At 46.6% G+C, this 27,428-nt stretch overlaps 1 protein-coding gene across 1 annotated transcript in view; it reads right to left on the minus strand.

The window, feature by feature from the left end:
* Positions 1-27,428, minus strand: part of LOC120989619 (ceramide synthase 4-like) — a 207,434-nt gene that overhangs the window by 96,147 nt on the left and 83,859 nt on the right. The window contains exons 6-8 of the mRNA XM_040417835.1: positions 26,269-26,319; positions 5,339-5,431; positions 1,701-1,829 (exon numbers count right to left, since the gene is read on the minus strand). Of these exons, the coding sequence (XP_040273769.1) occupies positions 1,701-1,829; positions 5,339-5,431; positions 26,269-26,319 (273 nt within the window). The remainder of the gene's footprint in view (positions 1-1,700; positions 1,830-5,338; positions 5,432-26,268; positions 26,320-27,428) is intronic.

Raw genomic sequence — 27,428 nt, forward strand, 5'->3', positions numbered from 1 at the left:
TAAAGAGAAAAATTACAAGATTATCTCATGCTGGTATTATTGCCCTGTTAGACTTCACCGTATGTTTCCTACTGCTTCTGGAGGTGTGGGCGGATGGAGCTGCCCTAGTATTAAAAATTTCTGGGGCTGTGCTTTTCAAATTGTGCTTTCAAAATTCTGTTTGTAGGATACAGTTTTCAAAACATTCTCAAATTGTTCTTTTCTCTGTGATACCTAGTTCCCTGGCCTCGGCTGAGACACTTTCTAGCTGCAGGTAGTTTAGTTATAGTTTAGTTATTCCGATAGCGACAACCCTTCCCCGTTACAGGGTGGCTAGCTGAGCTGCACAGCATAATGAAGGTGGAAGAAATTATAACTGAGGCTCAAGATCGTTCAAAGGCGGTTGTTGATGCATGGCATCCTTGTCAGACCTTTGTCGAGTACCCAGATTTAGCAAATCTGATTCACAAAGTCCTTTTTACTGTTGCAGTGTGATCATGGGTGCATCTCCCAGAACAGAAGGCGTTCTGTACCCTATTCTACCATTTCCCACTTTCTTTAGCCCCTCCCCAACTTTTTTAAATTTTTTCACAGTTTTCCTTGAGTCTGTGTTGGTGTACTTTATGCCACATTTATCAAATATCTCATGATTTTTTTATAAATTTGTCTTATCCTTAGACCTAACACTTTTGTCTTGAGAATCTACTTTCATTTTCCTACTCCACCCTCTTCCTGGAGTCAGATTGCGACTTTTTTTTAAAGTTTCAATGATAAATCTAGAGACTTAGTAAGACTACTTTCACATCTGCGTTTTTGCTGGATCCGTCATGGATCAGCAAAAACGCTTCCGTTCTGATAATACAACCGTCTACATCCGTTATGAACTGATCCAGTTGTATTATCTCTTAAATGGCCAAGCCGGATCTGTCTCTAAAACTATTGTAAGACAATGGCTGACGAATCCGTTTTCTTTTGTGTCAGAGAAAACGGATTTGTCACCATTGACTTACATTGCGAGTCATGACAGATCCGTCTTGATCAGTTTCCCAAGATGCACTCAGAAACGCCGCTTGCAGCACTTTTGTGTGCGTCATGGGAACCCAACAAAATGGAACAGAATGCATTCTGGTGCACTCCATTCTGTTCAGTTCAGTTTTGTCCCCATTGACAATGAATGGGGACAAAACTGAAGCGTTTTCCTCCTCTATTGAGATCCTATGACGGATCTCTATAGCGGAAAGGGAAAGCGCAGGTGTGAAAGTAGCCTAAAATAGCCAACCACACCCAATTTTCCACCCACATTACAAAACTGGAGTGAGTAGTGTAAAAAAGTTGTGAATAAGTGAGAGCAAAAAGTCGCAAAATCCCTATTTTGCGACTTTTTGACGCAAGAATTCTGGAGTGAAGGAATGATAAATTAGGGCCACTATGTTTAGCATCATTGTAATGGAACTGACCCACAGAATAAAGTTATCATGTTATTTATACCACACAGTGAAAGCTGTATGAACAAATCCCCAAAAATAATGTTGAAATTAAAAATAAAAGTTATTTCCTACATTATATGTACCCCCAAAATGGTTGTTATAATAGCTATAACTCATCCCGCAAAATTTATTTTGTTACAAAAAAATCATATTCTGACATGCAGATCTAGAATCTGAACTTATACAGAAAAACATTTACGCACTGATTTCTTACCACGTGGCCACTTTGCTTACCTCAAGAAGGCAGTCAGCTGCATCATGTAGAAGCATCACAAAGGTACCTGCTCTTATGTAGTTGGCACAATAAGAGAAAATAATGAGAAAGATGGTGGCAAAATGATGTACTGCCTGCTCCTTCATGTCCTGTGAACAGAAGTAACAGATCAAGTAAAAAATCTGGCATACATTAGTTGGTTGTGGATCTGCTCTTAAAAGGAACCATCACATTCTGCCTATTCAGCAAATGGCATGTTGTTGCTGGGCACATGACACTGTTTTCAGTTTTTCTTAAAACGGACCATAAAGCCGTTTTCCTGAAATAAACGTTAGTATTTTGGTCTGACTTGGTCAGGGTGGGACTGGGAGTCAGCGAGGCGTATAAATGGACACTCTGAGTCACCACCGCCATTCAACCCACTTTGCTGTGATTGATCTTTCCTTAGCTTCCTGACGTCAGCTCCTTTGAAATCTCGCGCTTACAAATTGTATAGTCTTCTCCAGAGTAGGCATGCTGCTGCATGTGTTAAACCGTGTGAGAGGTCCACGGATTCCTTGCACATGCGCACTGAGTTATTAAAGCTCAGGTGTATGCACCTCAGCTCACTGCGCATGTCTCAAGCAAGAAGGAAGCACCATGTCCCATGAGCAGGTGCAAGATTTCAGACAAGCTGGTACTGACGGAAAGAAGCTAACAGTATGTCAATCCCAGTGGGTAGGCTGACTCCGTGGCTCAGGGAATCCAGCTATATGCCCCAGTGATTTCTGGTCCAACACTGATCTCAGGTCAGCTCAAAATACTAACTTTTATTTCAGGTTAGTTTTAAGAAAAATATGTTTAAAAATGGTGTAATATGTCCAGCAGCAACATGCCATTTGCTGCATAGGTAAAATGTAATGACAGGTTCCCTATTTAGGAGCTTCTGTCACCAGAATCATTGTAATGAAACAGGTTGACCTGCAATGTGTGCAGGTCAGCAGAAGTGAGCAGTCTTGGTGCCACCCCCAATTGTAGCTTTTACAGAAAACTGTTAATATATGCAAATGAGCCTCTAAGAGCAACGGGGGTGTTACCATTGCTCCTAGAGGCTTTGTTCTCCCTGCTGCTGCTGCGCCCCCTGCACTTGGATTAACAGGGTCAGGCAAAGTAAACGTCATCTCGCCTGGCCATGACTTCTAGTCTCATTCCTTTGCCTTGTGAGAGAGGCTTGCTGGCCTTTCTGCTTTCTACTGCGCCAAGTACTCACTAGCATATATTAACAGTATTCCCAGAAATACAGCTACACATGGGGGTGGCACCAACACTGCTAGCTTTTGCTGACCTGCACACATCGCAGGTCCGTCTGTTTCATTACAATGATTCTGGTGACAGAAGCGCCTTAAAGGGAACGTGTCATCACAAATGGCATGTTGATGCTGGACATATTACACCGTTTTCAAACTTATTTTTCTTAAAAATGACCATAAAGCTGTTTTCCTGAGATAAAAGTTAGTATGTTGAGTTGAGCTGAGTTTAGTGTTGGACCAAGAATCACTGGAATCAATGATTCTGGTGACAGAAACCCTTTTTATTATAAATGTATCTTTATATGTGTTTATGTGACATTTTATATCAACATAAAGAAATATTCACAATAGGCTGACAACTCCAGTTTTTTTTATCAGATTTATAGCATAGACTGGGACAAGATGTGTAGAGTCACCTCATGATCACTAGAGGGCGGTGATATATTGAGTGCTCTATTGTACTGCTAGAGGCCTCTATAAAGGTAGGGTAGCGGATAAAGTTCTGTAGGCACCGGTCACTCCCTGTACTTCAACACTTCCCAGAGAGTGTAATTGCCTATGATACTTCTCTGACAAGTTCACATTGATTTCAGCCGCCATACAGCACACATGTTACTGTACAGCAGGCATCTCAAACTCGCGGCCCTCCAGCTGTTGTAAAACTACAACTCCCACAATGCCCTGCTGTAGGCTGATACCTGTAGGATGTCCGGGCATGCTGGGAGTTGTAGTTTTGCAACAGCTGGAGGGCCGCAAGTTTGAGATGCCTGCTGTACAGTCAATACAAACAATATAGGAAAGATGTGTGTACCTTCAATATAGCTGTCTCAATTAAAAGAAAAAAAACATGATTTATCTTCTACATACTAATTAATAAGTACATTCTGCAATGCATGAGACAGTCCACATTCCTTTTCATATTACACTTATATATTTTTCTTTCAGGCGATCGTTGAGTCCTTTCTCCCCGGCTGTGAGGTCACACTGACTGGTCACATGGCCTTTGTGCTGCTCACTCCCATTCAAATGAATAGGATTGAGTGGCACTGCTATACGATGTACACCGCTGTGCTTGGTATATTATGAAGAGGCCGCAGTGCTTATCAGACCCCCACCAATTTTATACTAATGACCTCTACTGAGGATAGTTCATCAATATGTGAGTACCAAACAACCCCTTTAACAGGGGTAAAATATATGGGATAAGGTCAACCTTAAAAAGTGAGGTGCATAAGCTAATTTTAGGTTCTTTATACACTCACCTAAAGAATTATTAGGAACACCATACTAATACAGTGTTGGACCCCCTTTTGCCTTCAGAACTGCCTTAATTCTACGTGGCATTGATTCAACAGGGTGCTGATAGCATTCTTTAGAAATGTTGGCCCATATTGATAGGATCTTGCAGTTGATGGAGATTTGAGGGATGCACATCCAGGGCACGAAGCTCCCGTTCCACCACATCCCAAAGATGCTCTATTGGGTTGAGATCTGGTGACTGTGGGGGCCATTTTAGTACAGTGAACTCATTGTCATGTTCAAGAAACCAATTTGAAATGATTCGAGCTTTGTGACATGGTGCATTATCCTGCTGGAAGTAGCCATCAGAGGATGGATACATGTTCTCATTCTGTTTACGCCAAATTCGGACTCTACCATTTGAATGTCAACAGAAATCGAGACTCATCAGACCAGGCAACATTTTTCCAGTCTTCAACAGTCCAATTTTGGTGAGCTCGTGCAAATTGTAGCCTCTTTTTCCTATTTGTAGTGGAGATGAGTGGTACCCGGTGGGGTCTTCTGCTGTTGTAGCCCATCCGCCTCAAGGTTGTGCGTGTTGTGGCTTCACAAATGCTTTGCTGCATACCTCGGTTGTAACGAGTGGTTATTTCAGTCAACGTTGCTCTTCTATCAGCTTGAATCAGTCGGCCCGTTCTACTCTGACCTCTAGCATCCACAAGGCATTTTCGCCCACAGGACTGCCGCATACTGGATGTTTTTCCCTTTTCACACCATTCTTTGTAAACCCTAGAAATGGTTGTGCGTGAAAATCCCAGTAACTGAGCAGATTGTGAAATACTCAGACCGGCCCGTCTGGCACCAACAACCATGCCACGCTCAAAATTGCTTAAATCACCTTTCTTTCCCATTCTGACATTCAGTTTGGAGTTCAGGAGATTGTCTTGACCAGGACCACCCCCCTAAATGCATTGAAGCAACTGCCATGTGATTGGTTGACTAGATAATTGCATTAATGAGAAATAGAACAGGTGTTCCTAATAATTCTTTAGGTGAGTGTATGTCATTACTTATATGTGATTCTTCACGTTTACCTTTCACCACAAAAGCTGCAAGATGTATACACATACCTTCCTTTTTATATCAAAAGCCAAAGTGAGGAGCATTGATGAGTAAAATCCTAGCTGCAACATGTAATAGCTGTACGATGAGAACTCAAATGGCTGTGGAGCAAAAGAAGAAACATATTACATTTCCCAGTATACACAAGATTGAAGAGCTGCACAACATAAATCGTACTAATGTGGAACCATTTTTGGTCTACATCCAATAAAGCATATGAAATATACAGCCAAAGTGCACCCTCTTTGAATTCTATGGTTTTACATATCAGGACATAGTATAAAACATCTGGTCCTTAGAAGGTCTTAGGGCTCTTTCACATGAGTGTGTCCCAAAAGCTGTCAGTATTAGGTCTCATGCACACGACTGTTGCGTGCTTTGCGGTCAGCAAATTGCGGGTCCGTGTACGTTCCGCAATTTGCAGAACATCGCGGAAAGCCATTAATATAACTGCCTATTCTTGTCCGTAAAACGGACAAGAATAAGACGGGTTATATTTTTTTTGCGGACCACAGAACGGAGCAACGGATGCGGAAAGCACATGGAGTGCTGTCCGCATCTTTTGTGGCCCCATTGAAGTGAATAGGTCCGCATCCAAGCCACAAATACTGCGGCTCGGATGCGGACCAAAGCAACGGCCGTGTGCATGAGGCCTTATTCTGTAGAAGAAAGGTCATGCAGTGGCACACAGCAAATGTGATAATGCCCTGTGCTTCTGTAATCCAGAACACAGGATCCCTCTCTCACATGAAGGGACACACTTGTATAAAGAGCTCTTAAACCTAGGTAACTACAACCTCAGATTAGCAACGACATGTGACAAATTACACAGTGTCATTATGTATGTAACAAAAACTAGGCAAAAATGTAGAAGCTGTGTGTGAAAAATTAAAGGGTTTCTACCACCAGATTTTCACCTATTTAGCTGTCTGACACTAGCGATCTGCTAGTGTCTGATGTACCTAACCATGTTCATGTATTACCTTTGTCTTGTCGGGGGTTAATAATTCAATTAAGAATTATTAATTATGGTCATAAAAATAATTAACCATAAAAAAATAACATTTATAAAATTTGTCATAAATTCTTAAAATCATGACCTGGTGAATTGTAGACAACCTAATTGATACAATTCACATCTGAGTCTGACTATTTCCTCAGATAAATAAGTTCTTTTTGACGTGAGATGACGTTAATGATAAAATGTAGCTCTGCATTATACAATAATACACAGGTATTATAAAAAATATGCAGATTTATTGGTTACAAGGTTATAAACATATATAAGTAAATAAACACAATGATATATGCAAATGAATATATATAGTGTTAATATAAAGCATTACAAGCTTAACAATACATGTGAGTGGAAATAACTTGTCACATTATAACCAAGCTATTATTAGGTTAGGATATCAAAATATGAACATAAGTTATATACATTACTTCTGTTCAGAGAAAACCTCATGATATCAAGATGGGCATGTCTAATCCTAGACATCAATATAGAATGCTAAATACATTCCACCCCCTTCTAACCAACTACACATCACATGACTTCAAGATGGGCAAATCCATCCAAGGATATAACTTAAAAGAGATAACTGTATCCTTCCGCCCCATCCTGGACTATTTTCACATATATAACTTTGGTAAGACTATTAAGACAAATAACAGGGATCTAGGATCTTAAATGGGAAGGACTTGAAACAAGTCTTTCCTGTGGGAATCCATCACTTAGCTTGGTCGAAGAATGTTCTATCAATATACAGTCAGGTCCATAAATATTGGGACATCGACACAATTCTAAAATTTGTGGCTCTATACACCACCACAATGGATTTGAAATGAAACAAACTAGATGTGCTTTAACTGCAGACTGTCAGCTTTAATTTGAGGGTATTTACATCCAAATCAGGTGAGCGGTGTAGGAATTACAACAGTTTGCATATGTGCCTCCTACTTGTTAAGGAACCAGAAGTAATGGGACACAATAATAATAATCATAAATCAAACTTTCACTTTTCAATACTTGGTTGCAAATCCTGTGCAGTCAATTACAGCCCGAAGTCTGGAATGCATAGACATCACCAGACGCTGGGTTTCATCCCTGGTGATGCTCTGCCAGGCCTCTACTGCAACTGTCTTCAGTTCCTGCTTGTTCTTGGGGCATATTCCCTTCAGTTTTGTCTTCAGCAAGTGAAATGCATGCTCAATCGGATTCAGGTCAGGTGATTGACTTGGCCATTGCATAACATTCGACTTCTTTCCCTTAAAAAACTCTTTGGTTGCTTTTGCAGTATGCTTTGGGTCATTGTCCATCTGCACTGTGAAGCGCCGTCCAATGAGTTCTGAAGCATTTGGATGAATATGAGCAGATAATATTGCCCGAAACACTTCAGAATTCATCCTGCTGCTTTTGTCAGCAGTCACATCATCAATAAATACAAGAGAACCAGTTCTATTGGCAGCCATACATGCCCACGCCATGACACTACCACCACCATGCTTCACTGATGAGGTGGTATGCTTAGGATCATGAGCAGTTCCTTTCCTTCTCCATACTCTTCTCTTCCCATCACTCTGGTACAAGTTGATCTTGGTCTAATCTGTCTATAGGATGTTGTTCCAGGACTGTGAAGGCTTTTTTAGATGTCGTTTGGCAAACTCTAATCTGGCCTTCCTGTTTTTGAGGCTCACCAATGGTTGACATCTTGTGGTGAACCCTCTGTATTCACTTTGGTGAAGTCTTCTCTTGATTGTTCACTTTGACACACATACACCTACCTCCTGGAGAGTGTTCTTGATCTGGCCATCTGTTGTGAAAGGTGTTTTCTTCACCAGGGAAAGAATTCTTCGGTCATCCACCACAGTTTTTCGTGGTCTTCCGGGTCTTTTGGTGTTGCTGAACTCACCGCTGCGTTCCTTCTTTTTAAGAATGTTCCAAACAGTTGTTTTGGCCACGCCTAATGTTTTTGCTATTTCTCTGATGAGTTTGTTTTGTTTTTTCAGCCTAATGATGGCTTGCTTCACTGATAGTGACAGCTCTTTGGATCTCATCTTGAGAGTTGACAGCAACAGATTCCAAATGCAAATAGCACACTTGAAATGAACTCTGGACCTTTTATCTGCTCATTGTAATTGGGATTATGAGGGAATAACAGACACCTGGCCATGGAACAGCTGAGAAGCCAATTGTCCCATTACTTTTGGTCCCTTAACAAGTGGGAGGCACATATGCAAACTGTTGTAATTCTTACACCGTTCACCTGATTTGGATGTAAATACCCTCAAATTAAATCTGACAGTCTGCAGTTAAAGCACATCTAGTTTGTTTCATTTCAATCTCATTGTGGTGATGTATAGAGCCAAAAATGTTAGAATTGTGTCGATGTCCCAATATTTATGGACTGACTGTATGTATATATATATATATATAAGCAATCATTTAATGCTTTGCTAAATTATGAGTCTAGATTCTTCTGCATGTAGAATGAAGTCTCACAATATCCTAAGACTACATCTCAATATGGAGATGATCAATTAATTTAATTATTTATTTATTCGCCAATCTAGATGGTATAATTTCACCCACACTATCCAATTAGTCTTAATAAAATGAAATATCATTTTCTGTGTCTCTTACCAAGTCCTAGTAGGAATCTCACTTCTGCTCCTAGGAAAGCTGGGTGGTCCATCATAGCGCATCTCACCATGGCTTTCATCTTGATAGACCCCTCTAGAGAGCTACCCCTCTAGAGAGCTCAACTTCTCTTCTCTTTCCTTTTTTTTTCTCCTTCTCTTCTACCTTCTGTGTATGGTTTATGATCACAAACTTATCAGTTAGACACACCTTCCTAGTTTGGAACTTTCCAATCATTGTCGGATGGGCGTGACCATTGATAAAAATGTGACATCATAACCTTACCCAGAATGCACTTTTGCTACTGTTGTATTGTCACCTACTGATACCTAGGTGGCACTGCTGTGTAATCTATTTGCATCATAGTATAAAGGGTTAACTTATGTAAGTCTGAATAAAACGTATTCCATACATTTGACCTTAAAAGCTTTAATTCAAAGCCATAGGGATTAATTCTGACACTTGTAGCAATTAGAGACAGACCTCTAGGCGTCTCTCTGAATGTTTCTCACACTGTTAATTTATGGACTATGATGACATGAATGGCCTTGTTTTCTAACAGAGATATCAGTACCTCCTGTCATGCCAAAGATGTGATTAATTGTTACAAAACACACATCTTTACAGACACTGTTTTAGAGACAGATATTCTCCTAATGAGAAATATATATATAATATACTGGATACATGTTGTCTTCGTAACATATAACAATATAATTGTCACGGATGGTGTACAGGAAACAAGACAATGCAATATATTCAATGACTCACTGGATCCACAACTAAGGAACAAAAGGGAGACCCCTGTATGAGACCTGCCACTCTCCCTGACTGCTCAGCCTATGCGAACACCCCAAAGGTGGATGGGCGCATATCCACGAACCTCGGCTATCTAATACCTGAAGACCCTACAATAGTGAGGGGACACGACCACCGGCTCCCTACACTAGACACGGAGGGAGTCAGGGTCTCCTGAAATCCAGCAGACATAAATAAAGGAACAGCACTTATCTTGCAGAGGACTGGGAAATAGGAACAGAATACACACACACTCCAGGAAGTTGTATAAGCCGCACACTACTGCATTATGGGGAGGAACTTAAAGGGAAGCAATCAGTCCAACTGCATGACAGCTGAGATAGACTAACGAGATGAGGAACTGAAACCAAAACAAAGAAACTCAAGGAGGAGGATCTGGAAGGCTCCTGTCAGAGCTTCTCAGCTGTCTGGTTGTGACAGTACCCCTCCCTCTACGAGTGGACTCCGGACACTCAGAGCCCACCTTCTCAGGATGGGACCTATGGAAAGCCCTGATGAGACGAGTGGCCTTAATGTCCGTCACTGGGACCCACATCCTCTCCTCAGGACCATAACCCTCCCAATGAACGAGGTACTGGAGGGAACCGCGGACAAGACGAGAAGCCACAATCCTAGAGACCTGAAATTCAAGATTTCCATCAACCATAATCGGAGGAGGAGGCAAAGGCGAGGGTACAATAGGTTGAACATAAGGTTTAAATAAGGACTTATGAAAAACATTATGGATCTTCCAAGTCTGAGGAAGATCAAGACGGTAGGCAACAGGATTGATGACAGACAGGATCTTGTAAGGCCCAATAAACCTAGGACCCAACTTCCAGGAGGGAACCTTCAATTTGATATTTTTGGTAGACAACCACACCAGATCACCAACATTCAGGTCCGGACCAGGCACACGTCTCTTATCTGCCACACGCTTATATCTCTCACTCATGCTCTTTAGATTATCCTGAATCTTTTGCCAAATAGATGACAAAGACGAGGAGAATCTGTCCTCATCAGGTAAACCAGAAGACCCCTCTCCCGAGAAAGTCCCAAACTGCGGATGAAACCCATATGCACCAAAAAATGGTGACTTATCAGAGGACTCCTGACGACGGTTATTTAAAGCAAACTCAGCAAGGGACAAAAAAGAACATCAATCCTCCTGATTCTCCGCCACAAAACAGCGCAGATATGTCTCCAGATTCTGATTAACGCGCTCTGTCTGGCCATTCGACTGCGGGTGGAAAGCAGAAGAGAATGACAACCGAACCCCCAAGCGAGAACAGAAAGCCTTCCAGAATCTGGAAACAAACTGCGTGCCCCTATCAGAGACTATGTCTGAAGGAATACCATGCAATTTGACAATGTGGTCAATAAATGCCTGCGCCAGCGTCTTAGCATTGGGCAAACCAGGAAAAGGGATGAAATGCACCATTTTGCTAAAACGGTCCACCACCTCCAGAATCACAGTCTTCCCCGAGGAACGAGGCAAGTCCGTTATGAAGTCCATGGACAGATGTGTCCAAGGACGGGAAGGAATGGGTAAGGGAAGGAGAGGACCTGATGGTCGTGAATGAGGGACTTTGGCACGAGCGCAAGTCTCGCAAGCTGCCACAAAACCCTCAACCGACTTACGAAGCGCAGGCTAACAGAATCTCCGAGCGATGAGATCCAGTGTGGCTCTTGCCCCCGGGTGCCCAGCAAGGACCGTATCGTGGTGTTCCTTAAAAATCTTGTGTCTCAAAGCGAGAGGCACAAACAACCTCCCAGGAGGACAAAGATCAGGAGCCTCTGACTGGGCTGCCTGCACCTCTGCCTCCAATTCAGGAAAAAGAGCAGAGACCACCACACCTTCAGCCAAAATGGGACCCGGGTCTTCAAAATTCTCACCTCCCGGAAAACAACGTGACAGGGCATCTGCCTTCACATTCTTAACCCCAGGGCGGAACGTGACAACAAAATTAAACCTTGAAAAGAACAAAGACCATCTGGCCTGTCTCGGGTTCAGACGCTTGGCTGACTCCAAGTAGGCCAAATTTTTATGGTCAGTAAACACGGTAATATGGTGTTTGACTCCCTCTAGCCAATGGCGCCATTCCTCAAAAGCCAACTTGATGGCCAACAATTCCCTATCTCCCACATCATAATTTCTCTCTGCGGAGGAGAGTTTCTTCGAGAAAAAGGCACACGGTTGCCATTTGGCAGGAGAGGAACCCTGAGACAAGACCGCACCCACCCCTACCTCAGAAGCATCAACCTCAACTATGAAGGGTAACGAAATATCAGGTTGTACCAGGATGGGAGCGGAAGCAAAACTCTCCTTGATATTAGAAAAGGCCTTACGCGCCTCTACCGACCAGGAAGAAAAATCTACCCCCTTTCTGGTCATATCAGTGAGTGGTTTAACAACAGAGGAATAATTCAAAATAAATTTCCTGTAATAATTGGCAAAGCCCAAAAAACGCATCAGCGCCTTCTGATTCTCAGGAAGCTCCCACTCAAGCACAGCGCGGACCTTCTCGGGGTCCATGCGAAAACCAGAAGCGGAGAGAAGAAACCCCAGAAATTGAATTTCTGGAACCGCAAACACACATTTTTCCAGTTTCGCGTATAATTTATTCTCCCACAGGATGAGCAAGACCTGACGTAAGTGTTCCTTATGAGTCTTGAAATCAGGAGAAAAAATCAAAATGTCATCCAAATACACTAATACAAATTTTCCCATTAAATGATAAAAAATGCTGTTCTCAAAATGGCCCTCAGGGGTATTGAAAGCCGTCTTCCATTCATCTCCTTCTCTGACCCTGACCAGGTTGTATGCCCCTCTTAGGTCTAATTTGGAAAAGACTTTAGCCCCAACAACCTGATTAAACAGGTCCGGGATCAGAGGAAGCGGATAAGGGTCACGAATAGTGATACTGTTCAGCTCCCTGAAATCCAGACAAGGTCTTAAAGAACCATCTTTTTTCTTAACAAAGAAAAAACCAGCGGCAACAGGTGACTTCGAGGGTCGTATGTGTCCTTTTCTCAGACTCTCAGAGATATAAGCACGCATAGCGACCCTCTCAGGTTGGGAAAGATTGTATAAACGAGATTTAGGCAGCTTGGCGCCTGGGATGAGATTAATAGGGCAATCGTACTCCCTGTGCAAATCCTGAACTCCACTCTCAGAGAAGACATCCGAAAATTCAGAGAGGAAAGGTGGTACAGTCTTAGTAGAAACCTCAGAAACAGATGTCATGAGGCAATTCTCTCTGCAAAAGTCACTCCAACCATTTATTTGCCTCGCTTGCCAATCAATGGTGGGGTTATGTTTAGTGAGCCAGGGTAGCCCCAACACTAGAGGAGTAGGCAAACCGCTAAGGACGAAACATGACACATCCTCAACATGAGCATCACTCACAATTAAACGGATATTGTGAACTATGCCCTTTAATGATTTCTGAGAAAGTGGAGCGGAATCAATAGCAAAAACAGGAATATCCTTTCCCAAAGTGCATACCTGGAAACCATGAGTTATTGCAAATTGATTATCAATGAGATTGACAGCTGCTCCACTATCCACAAAAATCTCACAAAAAATGCTCTTGCTCTCTAGCGCCACCCTAGCAGGCAGGACAAAACAGGAACTACAAGCAAACGGAAAACCTTCAATTTCCGCCTCAACCCTGCCAATAGTAACAGACGGAACATTTTTAAAAGATTTTTTCCTTTTTGTTTCTTTATTACTCCCAGAAGACTGCCTGAATCTCCTAGAGGGACAAACATTTGCCAAATGATTTATACCTCCACAACAAAAACAAACCCTCCCATGCGGGCTGAATCTTCTATTGTCAGAGGCAATCAACCCCAGCTGCATGGGCTCCTACTCAGAAGGGGCTGACAGCGACTGAGACCCCTGCGCACAGAATGAGACCGCTGCACTGTCCCGGGACTGAGTATGACAGGAAGGAGAGATCTCTCCTCTCTCTCTAAGATGCTTGTCAATACGAACGGCCTGAGACATAGCAGAATCCAAGGAGGTAGGTCTCTCATGAAAGGCAAATGCATCTTTCAATCCCTCTGAAAGACCATGGCAAAATTGACTTCGGAGTGCAGCATCATTCCAACCAGTATCAGCTGCCCATCTCCGAAATTCTGAGCAGTATATCTCTGCGGATTGTTTACCCTGGCATAACAGACGTAGTCTAGACTCAGCCAGAGCAATACGATCCGGATCATAATATATCTGACCCAGGGCTAAAAAGAATTCATCCACTGAACGGAGGGGCCGTGCCCCCACCGGCAGCGAAAAGGCCCAGGACTGAGCGTTACCCCTGAGCAGCGATATAATGATCCCCACCCTCCGTTCCTCATCACCAGAGGAATGGGGAAGAAGGTGAAAATGGAGTTTTCAAGCCTCTCTAAAACGCACAAAATACTCACTACCCCCGGAGAACGTATCCGGGAGCGAGATCTTAGGCTCAGAACAAACTCCATGAACGCAAGCTGAATCGGTCACTTGAAACTGAGAAAAAGTCTTACGGAGATCAGCTACCTCCAATGAAAGACCCTGGAAGCGTTCAGCCAAAAGTGAAACCGGATCCATGCTTGAGACGGTTTTGGCGGCTTATAATGTCACGGATGGTGTACAGGAAACAAGACCATGCAATATATTCAATGACTCACTGGATCCACAACTAAAGAACAAAAGGGAGACCCCTGTATGAGACCTGCCACTCTCCCTGACTGCTCAGCCTATGCGAACAACCCAAAGGTGGATGGGCGCATATCCACGTACCTCGGCTATCTAATACCTGAAGACCCTACAATAGTGAGGGGACACGACCACCGGCTCCCTACACTAGACACGGAGGGAGTCAGGGTCTCCTGAAATCCAGCAGACAGAAAATCACAAATAAAGGAACAGCACTTATCTTGCAGAGGACTGGGAAATAGGAACAGCATGCACACACACTCCAGGAAGTTGTATAAGCCGCACACTACTGCATTATGGGGAGGAACTTAAAGGGAAGCAATCAGTCCAACTGCATGACAGCTGAGATAGACTAACGAGATGAGGAACTGAAACCAAAACAAATAAACTCAAGGAGGAGGATCTGGAAGGCTCCTGTCAGAGCTTCTCAGCTGTCTGGTTGTGACAATAATATAAACAAATATATATATATGTCCTACTGTTTGTCTTATGCTAAGGACTAACTAAGGCTCATTAAATGAATATTATATATTTAGCTTCGTTAATAAATACCTAATTGTATAGGTAATTATCACCAGCTGCATAGAGCTTATCTTTATCTCCCGTCATAAATTTATAAGTAGACAAGGAGGATTCTTCTCAGACTGGTACATTCATGAGAAGAATAACACTAAAGGTTATAAACCTTTGTACGACCTTATTTTGGCCTACTCAAGACATATAAAATTGTAAATATTGTCGAGCATGGCTCTTAAAGGAAATGAACATCCATCTTGACTAGAATGAATTGGATATCAATGTATTTACCTATGAAAAGGCACAACAGTCTGGAGCGGTTTAGCTTAAAAGGGTAGTTTTATTGATATGCAAATGAGCCTCTAGGTGCTATGGGGGCGTCTTTTCAGCACCTAGAGGCTCTGTCTACTCACTATTTCTGCCGCCCAGCGCGCTCCAGCCCGCCCCTCTCCATCTTGCCCGAATTCTCGCATCTGCGCCGTGTGCTTCTGTATTCGGCGCAGGCGCAGTGACTGTCGGACTGCTCCCTGTGCCGCCGATTACCTTTTATCTGCTCACTGTAATTGGGATATTGGGGGAATAACACACACCTGGCCATGGAACAGCTGAGAAGCCAATTGTCCCATTACTTTTGGTCCCTTAACAAGTGGGAGGCACATATGCAAACGGTTGTAATTCCTACACTGTTCACCTGATTTAGATGTAAATACCGTCAGATTAAGGCCTCATGCACACGACCGTTGTTGTGTTCCGTGTCAGTTGTTCAGTTTTTTGTGATTTTCTGCGGACCAATTGACTTTCAATGGGTCCGTTGAAAACTAGGCTAATGCACCATTTGTCATCCGCGTCCGTGATCCGTGGTTCCAGTCCGTCAAAAAAATATAACCTGTCCTACTTTTTTTTCACGGAAAACGGTTCGCGGACCCATTCAAGTCAATGGAACCGTGAAAAAACGCGGAGGCACACAAGATTGTCATGCGCGTCCGCGTCTGTTTTTTTCCTATCATTTGCATGGTAAACTTGACTTAGACTTTTTTTTTAACTTTCCTTCATGTCTGGTGATCCTCCAAAAATAGAGGAAGACACACGGAAACAAAAACGGAAACGGATCACAGAACAACGGAACCCCATTTTGCGGAACGGAACACAACGGTCGTGTGCATGAGGCCTAAAGCTGACAGTCTGCAGTTAAAGCACATCTTGTTTGTTTCATTTCAATTTAATTGTGGGAGGAGCTGCGCGAGGAACAGAATAGGCATGCCTATGGACTGTCCCGATCCAACTGGCTGGAGTGTGCCCGACGCCAGTGACGAGGTAAGGCCTGAATAAGTGGGCCACCCAAGAGGAGTAATGATGAAAGGGATAGGAGGGAGGGGCAAGAACAGGGCGCCCTTCTGCTTGTAGGAGGGGGTTTAAATAGGGTAAGTGCGCCCCTCCCACAATTACAGGCTGCAAGCAGCCTTCAATATTTGTGGGAGGAGCTGCGCGAGGAAAGGAATAGGCATGCCTATGGACTGTCCCGATCCAACTGGCTGGAGTGTGCCCGACGCCAGTGACGAGGTAAGGCCTGAATAAGTGGGCAAAAAGAGAACCGGCACGTTGCAGGGTATGAGATATTTATTGAAGCATTGTGTGACCTACAATGCCAAGGAACAGAAGGCTCGGGATACCTCAGCCCGTGGATTCGGAATGTACCTTGTGAAGCAGGACGACCTCCAACGACCCATCTTGCGAATGATGTGCGCCGGTACCTGGTGACTAGAAGCTGCGGACGCGGCCCCTATACGAAATGAGTGCCCGGATATTGTGCTAGGGTTGTAACCCAACCCTGCGGCCAGGGTGCGGATATTGGAGATGAACATGGTAGAAGACAGGGGTTTACCGTTAACCGGGAGCAACGGGCCGTCTAAAGCGGGAGATTGAAGGGAGGCCAGGAGCTCCTGGAGCACCTTTATAGGACACCAACAGTTGGCCGTAGGGTAAAATTCCACCTCCGTGGGAGGACCGGTTTGACTGGTCTTGGAGGACGGAATGGACAAAATGAAGTGGTCGGAGTGCCAGGCGAGATGTCGCCTCAGCAGGGTTGTTCGGGAGATGGCGCTGCAGGTGAATTCCCCGGGTCTGAGGAACCCATAGAACCCGAGATACATGGCCGCTTTTGTAACGATGCTTGCAAATTGGCCAAAAGGAAGACCGTCCAGGGCTATGGATAACCTGCGGAAAAGCTCACCTGAAACCGGTTGCCTGCGCACCTGGACTGCCGTGCTGACTTTCTGAATGCCCCTGAGGGTGGCTTTGATGGCCTGATTTGAAAAGATGAATCTGGCAGAGGGGTCGCTGAGCATCCGGTGGTGTTGGATGCCTGCCAAATACAGCTTTGATGGTATTAAACGAGAGGTGGCGGTGAGAGTGGCAATGGGCTATGAAGGCCATGATGAAAGTGACCTCGTCCACCTCCCCCTGCGGATGGGTGTCAGCAAAACGCTTAAACATGCTGAACCCGGTGTCATAATTCCTGGCGGTGTTGGTGGCTAGCGACCGCCGGACCAATGACTGCGCGGTTGCTATCAGGGGCTCTAGTCCAGCAGGAGGGCGCTGTAAGGTGGAACTGGAACGCCGACGGGATCTGCCTCTGGGAGTTCCTGAAAGAAAACATTGAGGTTAAAACGGGACAGGGCGTCAGCCGCCACGTTCTGCGCTCCCTGGATATGGAAAGCGAAGACATGGAAGTTAAACTCCAAGGACAGCCAGACAAGCTTACGCAGCAGGGACATTATCCTGAGAGATTTGGCCCTCTCCTTGGAGATTACCTCCACCAGGACCTGACTGTCCGTCCTCAAGATGACTGACCTGTTTGCCCAGAGCGGACCCCACACGTGGGCAGCCGCCACAATGGGGTATAACTCCAACAGTGGCGAGGACATCATAGCCTCAGCCTCAGACAGGAGCTCCACCGGCCAACTGCCGACCAACCAGTGCGGATAGAAGATTGCCGCGAACCCGCGGGAGGCCGCGGCGTCGGTGTAAACCGTGGGGGATGCTGCATCCGGGGATGGCACGAACAAGGAAATGCCATTCCACCCGGTCAGGAAGGTTCGCCACATCTGAAGATCCGCCATGGCGGGACTGTCCAGCCGGACGGTGGAGTCCTGATCCGGAGCAGTCGGGAGGAGATTGAGAAGCTGAGAAATGAAGGACCTGCCCTGTGGCATGATTTTGAAGGCACAGGTAAGGAACCCTAACAGGGACTGGACCTGCCTGGACAAGACTCCAGAAGAGGTCGCGGAGGAAACGGCGGCCTTGATCTTGGCTAGCTTGGCCGCGGGGAGGCTGCCCTCCATGCGGACCGAATCTAGAGTAACGCCCAAGAAGGTAACCCCAGTGCCTGGACCCTCTGTCTTGGCGGATGCTACGGGGACCTCGAGACTGGCGAACAGCTGGAGCAAGCTCTCCAAACCTGATGGGGGCCCCTGGGGTCTCTCGACGATCAGGAAGTCATCTAAGTAATGAATGACCATGTCCATACCCCCATGATGGACAAGGATCCAGTGCAGTGCACAGGCGAACCTGTCGAACAACCACGGGCTGCTTTTCGACCCAAAGGTGAGGCGGTTAGCGAAATAAAACCCGTCTGCCCAATGCAACCCATAATACTGCCATAACCGAGGAAGGATGGGGAGCAGTTTAAAGGCGTCCGCAATGTCGGCCTTGGCCAACCAAGCCCCTTCCCCAGCCAGCAGGATGTACTGGATAGCCTCGTCGATGGATGCATAGGACATCGAGAATTCCCCTGACGGGATCAGGGAGTTAAAGGGTTTCTATCACTTTGTTTCACCTATTTAGCTTTCAGACACTAGCGATCCGCTAGTGTCTGCTTTATCTAACCATCCTAATATAAGAGCTTATTGTCCTGCCGTTTAGCTAAAAAAATAACTTATATAGATATGCAAATGAGCCTCTAGGTGCTATGGGGGCGTGATTAGCACCTAGAGGCTCCGTCTACCTTAACAAACTGCCGCCGCCCAGCGCGTCCCTCCAGCCCGCCCATCTCCTCCGGAATGCGATGCTCCTCGTATTCGGCGCATGCGCAGTGAATGTCTGAGCAGGGAAGCGATCAGACATTCACTGCGCATGCGCCGAATACGAGGAGCATCGCATTCCGGAGGAGATGGGCGGGCTGGAGGGACGCGCTGGGCGGCGGCATTTTGTTAAGGTAGACGGAGCCTCTAGGTGCTAATCACGCCCCCATAGCACCTAGAGGCTCATTTGCATATCTATATAAGTTATTTTTTTAGCTAAACGGCAGGACAATAAGCTCTTATATTAGGATGGTTAGATAAAGCAGACACTAGCGGATCGCTAGTGTCTGAAAGCTAAATAGGTGAAACGAAGTGATAGAAACCCTTTAAGACTGGGGATCGGCGACATGTGTGGAGCTGACAAATCGTATATCAGACGCTTTTTATTGGATGCCTGCTTGGAGACTAGACCAATGGGATTGATCCTCCACTCAGCAAAGGGAATGGATTTGAACGGGACTAGCAGGAACCCCTTGCGAACCTCGTCCTGCAACAGGGTGGCACAGCCTCTGGGTCCTGCCTAGCCGACTGTAGGTTCCTTCCCTCCCAGGCAACTTAAGGGAGGGCAATGAAGCCCGTATTGAAACCCCTCTCGAAACCGGTGAGAAGGAACTCCACTGACTGGCGATCGGGGTGATCTCGCAATAGGACGCCCAAGAGCTCGATGTTGATGTCGGCTAGTCATAGAGTCTTACGTTGCCTCTTCGGGCAGCTGGAGCGGGGGTGAGCCCTGAAGCAGAGGGAGCACACGTGCAAGGCTCTACAACTATTGAAACCACAGCCCCCGGCGTTAAAGTTGTTGCAGACCTGACTCTGGCCTAAGAAAGTAATGGGCCTGCCCAGCTTGTCGGTGGAACCTTGGAACCGTTGCGTGCCAGAGGGGCCTGGCTGGGAGCCTTCCCGGGCCGGGGTGGGGAGATTGGGACACCAGTCGGCTGTGTGCTGGATGGACTGGCACGCAGCGCACATGGGGGCCTGCAACCCGGCAAAATGGCGGCAGAACAGCTCCATGTCCAGGTTCGCCCAGTCCGTGATAAATTGGAACTGGGCGAGGGCGGCGGCCGCCTTGGCTGAAAAAGACCTGTGGTAGTCGTAGAAGTTTTTTCCCCCGTATTTGTATCCTAAGTCAGTGACTTGGTACAGGTAGGAGTCCAGCTCCTCACGCCTGTGTGGCTGGACGCCGCAGATGGTATCTCGGTAGAGGCTAAATGCCAGGACAAACTCGGGGACCGATAGTTTTCGGTTCAGGCGGGTATCCTTGGCCCGAAGAACCACCGAGACCTCCCCGCAATTAATGATTTTGTTCTCAGATACGTCTTGCGACGCAATGAGAATGGACGCCAGGTTGACGTCCCTCCCTGCCAGGATGTCCCTTTTCAGGTTTTCTGGAATGTAATGCGAGGGGGCAATCTGGGGCCTGGAACGGAACGTACCTGGCGCCGAATCCTGGGACGTAGAAGGTAGGACCGGAAGGGCTGGGGAAGGCAGGGCCGGAGGAGGCCGGGACTCCCACTCCCCCATCCTAGTTTGGATATCCGCGACCGAACCCGCCAGACTGGCGATGGTGGCCTGCAACTGCAGGAGGGTTAGCTGGATCGACGAGGGAGATGGTGCCGTCATTAGGAGACGGTACAGCTCCGCTTTTCTCGCGGTGGCAGGATGGTGAATCCCTCTTCGTCTGAGCTCTGCCACAAGCTTTGGAACGGTCCAGCTCCGCAGGGAGGGGTTGCTGGCGCGGCCTGACACGGAGGTCCCGGGTAAGGACAGATTATCATCCGACTCCGGGGCCTGCGACATCTTCAAGCTGCATGGAGGAGATACGAAGGTGACAGATGAGATTTCCTTCCCCCTCCCCCGGGTGACCGAACAAGAGCTACAGGGGAACGGGTTCGACCGAATAGCGGTGTCCGCTACTTACCTGGAACGAAACGGACCACGCTACCGACTTCTGTAGTGAGATGGAGACCTATGAACGGGAGCTCGTGACAACAAATACCCAATGCAGTGACAGGGTGTAACAACAGCCTCGTGGCTGGATCTTACCTGAACAGGGAGGAACTTTGGCGCAACGACAGTGGCTTGCTTGCAGCTCTGGTGGCCGAGGCCCTGCTTACGAAAAATAAGCTGTGTTTGACCGATGCCCGGCGAGGGACGCGACCTGCTAGTCCCTTAAGCAGTGAAAAAACACCCGAGCGATTCAGGGAGACATTGCCCTGAGCGATTCAGGGAGACATTGCCCTGAGCGATTCAGGGAGACATTGCCCCGAGCGATACAGAGAGACATTGCCCCGAGTGATACAGGGAGATAGCACCTGGCGATTCCGGGAGACCTAGCACCTGAGCGATTCAGGGAAACATTGCACCTGAGCGATTCAGGGAAACATTGCACCTGAGCGATTCAGGGAAACATTGCACCTGAGCGATTCAGGGAAACATTGCACCTGAGCGATTCAGGGAAACATTGCACCTGAGCGATTCAGGGAAACATTGCACCTGAGCGATTCAGGGAAACATTGCACCTGAGCGATTCAGGGAAACATTGCACCTGAGCGATTCAGGGAAACATTGCACCTGAGCGATTCAGGGAAACATTGCACCTGAGCGATTCAGGGAAACATTGCACCTGAGCGATTCAGGGAAACATTGCACCTGAGCGATTCAGGGAAACATTGCACCTGAGCGATTCAGGGAAACATTGCACCTGAGCGATTCAGGGAAACATTGCACCTGAGCGATTCAGGGAAACATTGCACCTGAGCGATTCAGGGAAACATTGCACCTGAGCGATTCAGGGAAACATTGCACCTGAGCGATTCAGGGAAACATTGCACCTGAGCGATTCAGGGAGACACTGCACCTGAGCGATTCAGGGAGACATTGCACCTGAGCGATTCAGGGAAACATTGCACCTGAGCGATTCAGGGAGACACTGCACCTGAGCGATTCAGGGAGACATTGCACCTGAGCGATTCAGGGAGACATTGCACCTGAGCGATTCAGGGAGACCTTACACCTGCGTGATTCAGGGACATCACCTGAGCGATACCTGGAAGAAATTGTACCTGAGTGATTCCGGGAAGACATTGCACCTGAGCGATTCAGGGAAGACATTGCACCTGAGCGATTCAGGGAAGACATTGCATCTGAGCGATTCAGGGAAGACATTTGCACCTGAGCGATTCAGGGAAGACATTTGCACCTGAGCGATTCAGGGAGACATCACCTGAGCGATACCTGGAAGAAAATTGCCCTTGAGCGATTCAGGGAATAAAATTGCACCTGGGTGATTTAGGGAAGACATTTGCACCTGGGCGATTCAGGGAAGACATTTGCACCTGGGCGATTCAGGGAAGACATTTGCACCTGGGCGATTCAGGGAAGACATTTGCACCTGGGCGATTCAGGGAAGACATTTGCACCTGGGCGATTCAGGGAAGACATTTGCACCTGGGCGATTCAGGGAAGACATTTGCACCTGGGCGATTCAGGGAAGACATTTGCACCTGGGCGATTCAGGGAAGACATTGTACCTGAGCGATTCAGGGAAGACAACAGTTCAGGGGTCATGACGCCTGGATACAGGGAACCTGCAACAGAGTGGCCGGGAACCCCACCCACAGAGTGGCTCGAGGAGTACATAACCTGAGTGATTCAGGGGACAATGACCCTGGTTGCCGCGGGGACGACCACAGAGCGGATTGGAACCCGCGAACCTGGTGGCACCACCAATGGCGTACCCAGAGTGACTCGGGGCGCTGGACCCCCGGGAGACCTGAAGACAGCCGCACCAGCGAGGGCCAGGCAACAGACCCCCGACCTCCAGGAACGACTGCCCCCAGGCACCCAGGGTTGAAGTCAATGTGCTGTTGTGTCAGGCGCCCAGCCTTGCATAGGATCAAAGGTTCCCCTTAAAAAATTATTATTTTTTTTTTTTTTCAGCAGCGCGGGGTTAACAGGGCAGCAGGCCAACAGTCTGAATCAGCCGGCAATTTGAGCTGAGGAACGAGCCTGCCGCACTGCCAGTCCCGCCGCCCGGCACCCCCGCACCGGGAACACATCAGGAAGAAGGCAGGGACGCCAGGGTACCGCCGCCAGCAGCGATAATTGACTAAACCTGGCTGAACCATGTCCCCCATGACGTAAGCGACCAGTCGGTCCGCCCCCCCCCCCCAGGCACCGCCCCCCCAGCCAGCGGCGCACGCGCCGGACCGGCACCCGGAGGGGGGGGGGCTGCCGCGATGGGCACATGCTGACTTCCCCAGCCAGGGGAATGAAGGCGGAATGAACCAAGAGGGAGATGAGGGCCTACCATATTAACCCCTGACAAAGAAAATCGCTGCAAACACACGTGGTGTCCACATGACTGTGGGATGATAGCAGCCTCTGCGGTGGCAAAGCGGGGAACCGGCAGCCGCTGCGCTGCCAGCCCCGGACCCCACAATCATAAATGAAACAGCTGAAATAACACTTAGGCATTCCTACATGGGTACCGTGCGGATCTGTGAGAAACCCATGTGTATACATAATTGCGGGATGATGGCTGCCGCGGCAGCGGCAGAGCGGGGGAGACCGGGCAGCCGCTGCGCTGCCAGCCCCGAACCCGACGGAGCTGCCGGTCGGTTAACAGGGACACGAGGTGCCAGTGGCAAGGCGCGTCTGACCGGGCCGCAGAGCGGTGATACTCACGAGAGACGATGCGGCTGGCAACACGAACGGTATGCGGGGTGACGAACCGACGGAGAGACGCGACCGGAAGTGACGTCAGGCGCTTGATGCTGCAGAAGCAAGAACCGGGCGCCCTTCTGCTTGTAGGAGGGGGTTTAAATAGGGTAAGTGCGCCCCTCCCACAATTACAGGCTGCAAGCAGCCTTCAATATTTGTGGTGGTGTATAGAGCCAAAAATTTTAGAACTGTGTCGATGTCCCAATATTTATGGACCTGACTGTATCTTAAAGGGAACCTGTCAGCACCAAAATGGACCATAAACCGCCAGCAGTACCTTAAACCTGTTGATAGCAGGTTTCTAATGATGTTCTTGTGTAAGATGTCCGAGGTGCATGATCGCTGTAAAACAACTTTTTTTCCCCTGCAGGTCATATGCAAATTAGGTTCTTCAAGTGAAGGGTGCAGTGGCTTTCACGCTTGAAGGCAAGCTCACCACTCCTCCTTTCCACCCCTTCACATTTGATTGATGGCCTTTTGGATCCTGAGATTTCGTGCATGTGCCATATGATCTAGTTTCTGGCACCTGCGCATTGATTCCCACTGTAGTGTACTTGGCTTCAGCAAGTCAAGGCGCTGGCGCAGACTCATGTGGACAAGTGCTTTAAAGAACATTACCTTGCATAAGAGTCAGTCAGAGGATCAGGAACGCCGGCTCGCATTGACTTACTGAAGCCAAGCACACTACTGCAGGGATCAATGTGCAGGCGGCGGAAATGAGATCATACGGCGCATGGGTGGGGTGAAATCTCAGGATGGAATCGCGCCTGAAAGAATCCAAAAGGCCATCAATCAAATGAAAGAACCTTATTTGCATACGACCTGTGGGAGAATAAAAGTTGTTTTACAGCGATCACAAGCCTCGGACATCTTACACAAGAACATCATTAGAAACCTGATGTCAACAGCTGGTGGTTTATGGTCCATGTTGGTGCTGACAGGTTCCCTTTAAGCAAGAAATACATCAGCAATGTATCTTAGAGAAGCAATTATTGCTGACCATCAATCTCGGAGGGTTAATGGGGCCATTTACAAAAAATTAGAAGTCCATCATTCCACGGAACTGCCCGCCGGATGCAGATCCGTCTCACAAATGCATTGCAGGAGCGGATCTGTCTCTCCGCTTGTCATGCGGACAGACGGATCCGTCTTTTATCACATTTTTACCGGTCTGCGCATGCGGAGGCCGGAAGGACGGATCCGGCATTCCGGTATTTTGAAAGCCGGATCCGGCACTAATACATTCCTATGGGGAAAAATGTCGGATCCGGCATTCAGGCAAGTCTTCCGTTTTTTCCCGTCGGAGATAAAACCGTAGCATGCTGCGGTTTTATCTTTTGCCTGATCAGTCAAAACGACTGAACTGAAGACATCCTGATGCATCCTGAACGGATTACTCTCCATTCAGAATGCATGGGGATATGCCTGATCAGTTCTTTTCCGATATAGAGCCCCTGTGACGGAACTCTGTGCCGGAAAAGAAATACGCTAATGTGAAAGTACCCTCTACAGGTCTCAGTAAGTTAAATGTTCAAGTTTATGACAGTACAATCAGAAAAAGACTGAGCGAGTATAAACAGAATGGCTGAAAAAAGAAAAGAATCAAGGTGTTGCAATGGCCCAACTGAAATGCTGTGGCGGGATCATAACCTTAAAGGGTACGGCTACACAGCGACATGTGTTACACGACTTCTTGTCGCTGAAAAGTCATGCAATATTTTTTTTTATGATAGTTAATGATGTGGAACTGCGATATGTGACATGCTGCGACACGACAGTCGCAAAAAATCCATCCAAGTTGGATTTTTTTGCAACTGTTGTGAGGTAGTCGCAGTGCGACACCATTGACTATCATTGCAAAAAAAATTGTGGGACTTAGTGACCAGGCAATGTTTTCAACTTTTTCATCGCCGCATTCCAAGAGCTATAACTTGTGAGACAGAGAACTTAAGAACAAAAATACATGTTTGCATATTGAGTACTCAGAAATCAAAGTCAGGTCTCAGAGTCAGAAATGAAAGTCAGAAGTCAAAGTCAGACATCAGAGTCAAATGTCAGAGTATTTTGCTTCAAACTGTCATTATTCTGATATTTGACTATGATATCTGATCAGGTCCTAAAATAAGCACTGTATGTATGTCCAGGCAAAAGAATAGGACCACATGAAGGGTGTTTATAAAATCAGGAAGTACAGCATACTAATAAGAGGGCTTCTTTTTCACACAGGCATATCCTGGGCCCAACCTATTGGGCACTGAAATGGTATATCTGTGCAAAAACTGCAATTTTCACTTTGCACCATCTGCTGTGAATTACTGTAATTTTCGCAAAACACCTATTGGGTGAAAATGTTCATTACATCCCTTGGTAAATTATGTGAGAGGTGTGGTTTCTAAAATGGGGTCATTCCTAATAACATTACAGGCAAAGATGAAACATTTTCCAATAGATGGCTTCAGAAGTGCTCATGACACTCACCTGATAGGGATAATCCGTCCAGAATTCCTTCTGGTCCCAAAACCATGGCTTCTACAATGATATAGAAGTAATCACTACATGTAATACATAACACAATCTTGCAGAGGCTGAAAGGCAATTTACACACAAATATGTAATTGTCTGTGCCAGCCAAGACAATTCACAGTAAAGCCAGACACCACATTTATATAATGTATTTATAATGGCATAGTACTGCGGAAGTGAAAAAGAAAGACAAAAATTCTTAAAAACGTTGTCTTTGAATATTAATAAATACCAATTTTCAATAGACTTGCCCTTTAAAGTCAGGTTAAAGGGGTTCTGCACTTTCATTTAACTGATGATCTATCCTTGTCATCGGCGGGGGTCTGACACCTGGGACCCCCGCCGATCAGCTGTTTGAGAAGGCAGCGGTGCTCCAGTAGCGCCGCGGCCTTCTCACTGTTTACTGCCGGCACACTGACGTCACGACTAGTATCAACTAGCGTGGGCGGGGCTAAGCTCCATTCAAGTGAACAGAGCTTAGCCCCGCCCACGCTAGTTACTAGTCGTGACGTCAGTGGGCCGGCAGTAAACAGTGAGAAAGGCCGCGGCGCTGCTGGAGCGCCGCTGCCTTCTCAAACAGCTGATCGGCGGGGGTCCCGGGTGTCGAATCCCCGCCGATCAGAACCTGATGATCTATCCAGAGGATAGATCATCAGTTAAATGAAAGTGCAGAACCCCTTTAAATTAGGGAAAACTCTCCTGAAAATGTCACTTTATTGTACAGGGTGGGCCATTTATATAGATACACCTTAATAAAATGGGAAGGGTTGGTGATATTAACTTCCTGTTTGTGGCACATTAGTATATGTGAGGGGGGAAACTTTTCAAGATGGGTGGTGACCATGGCGGCCATTTTGAAGTCGGACATTTTGAATCCAACTTTTGTTTTTTCAATAGGAAGAGGGTCATGTGACACATCCAAACTTATTGGGAATTTCACAAGAAAAACAATGGTGTGCTTGGTTTTAACGTAATTTTATTCTTTCATGAGTTATTTACAAGTTTCTGACCACTTATAAAATGTGTTCAATGTGCTGCCCATTGTGTTGGATTGTCAATGCAACCCTCTTCTCCCACTCTTCACACACTGATAGCAACACCGCAGGAGAAATGCT

Source organism: Bufo bufo, chromosome 2, assembly GCF_905171765.1.
Source record: "Bufo bufo chromosome 2, aBufBuf1.1, whole genome shotgun sequence".
In the NCBI taxonomy this organism is placed as follows: domain Eukaryota; kingdom Metazoa; phylum Chordata; class Amphibia; order Anura; family Bufonidae; genus Bufo; species Bufo bufo.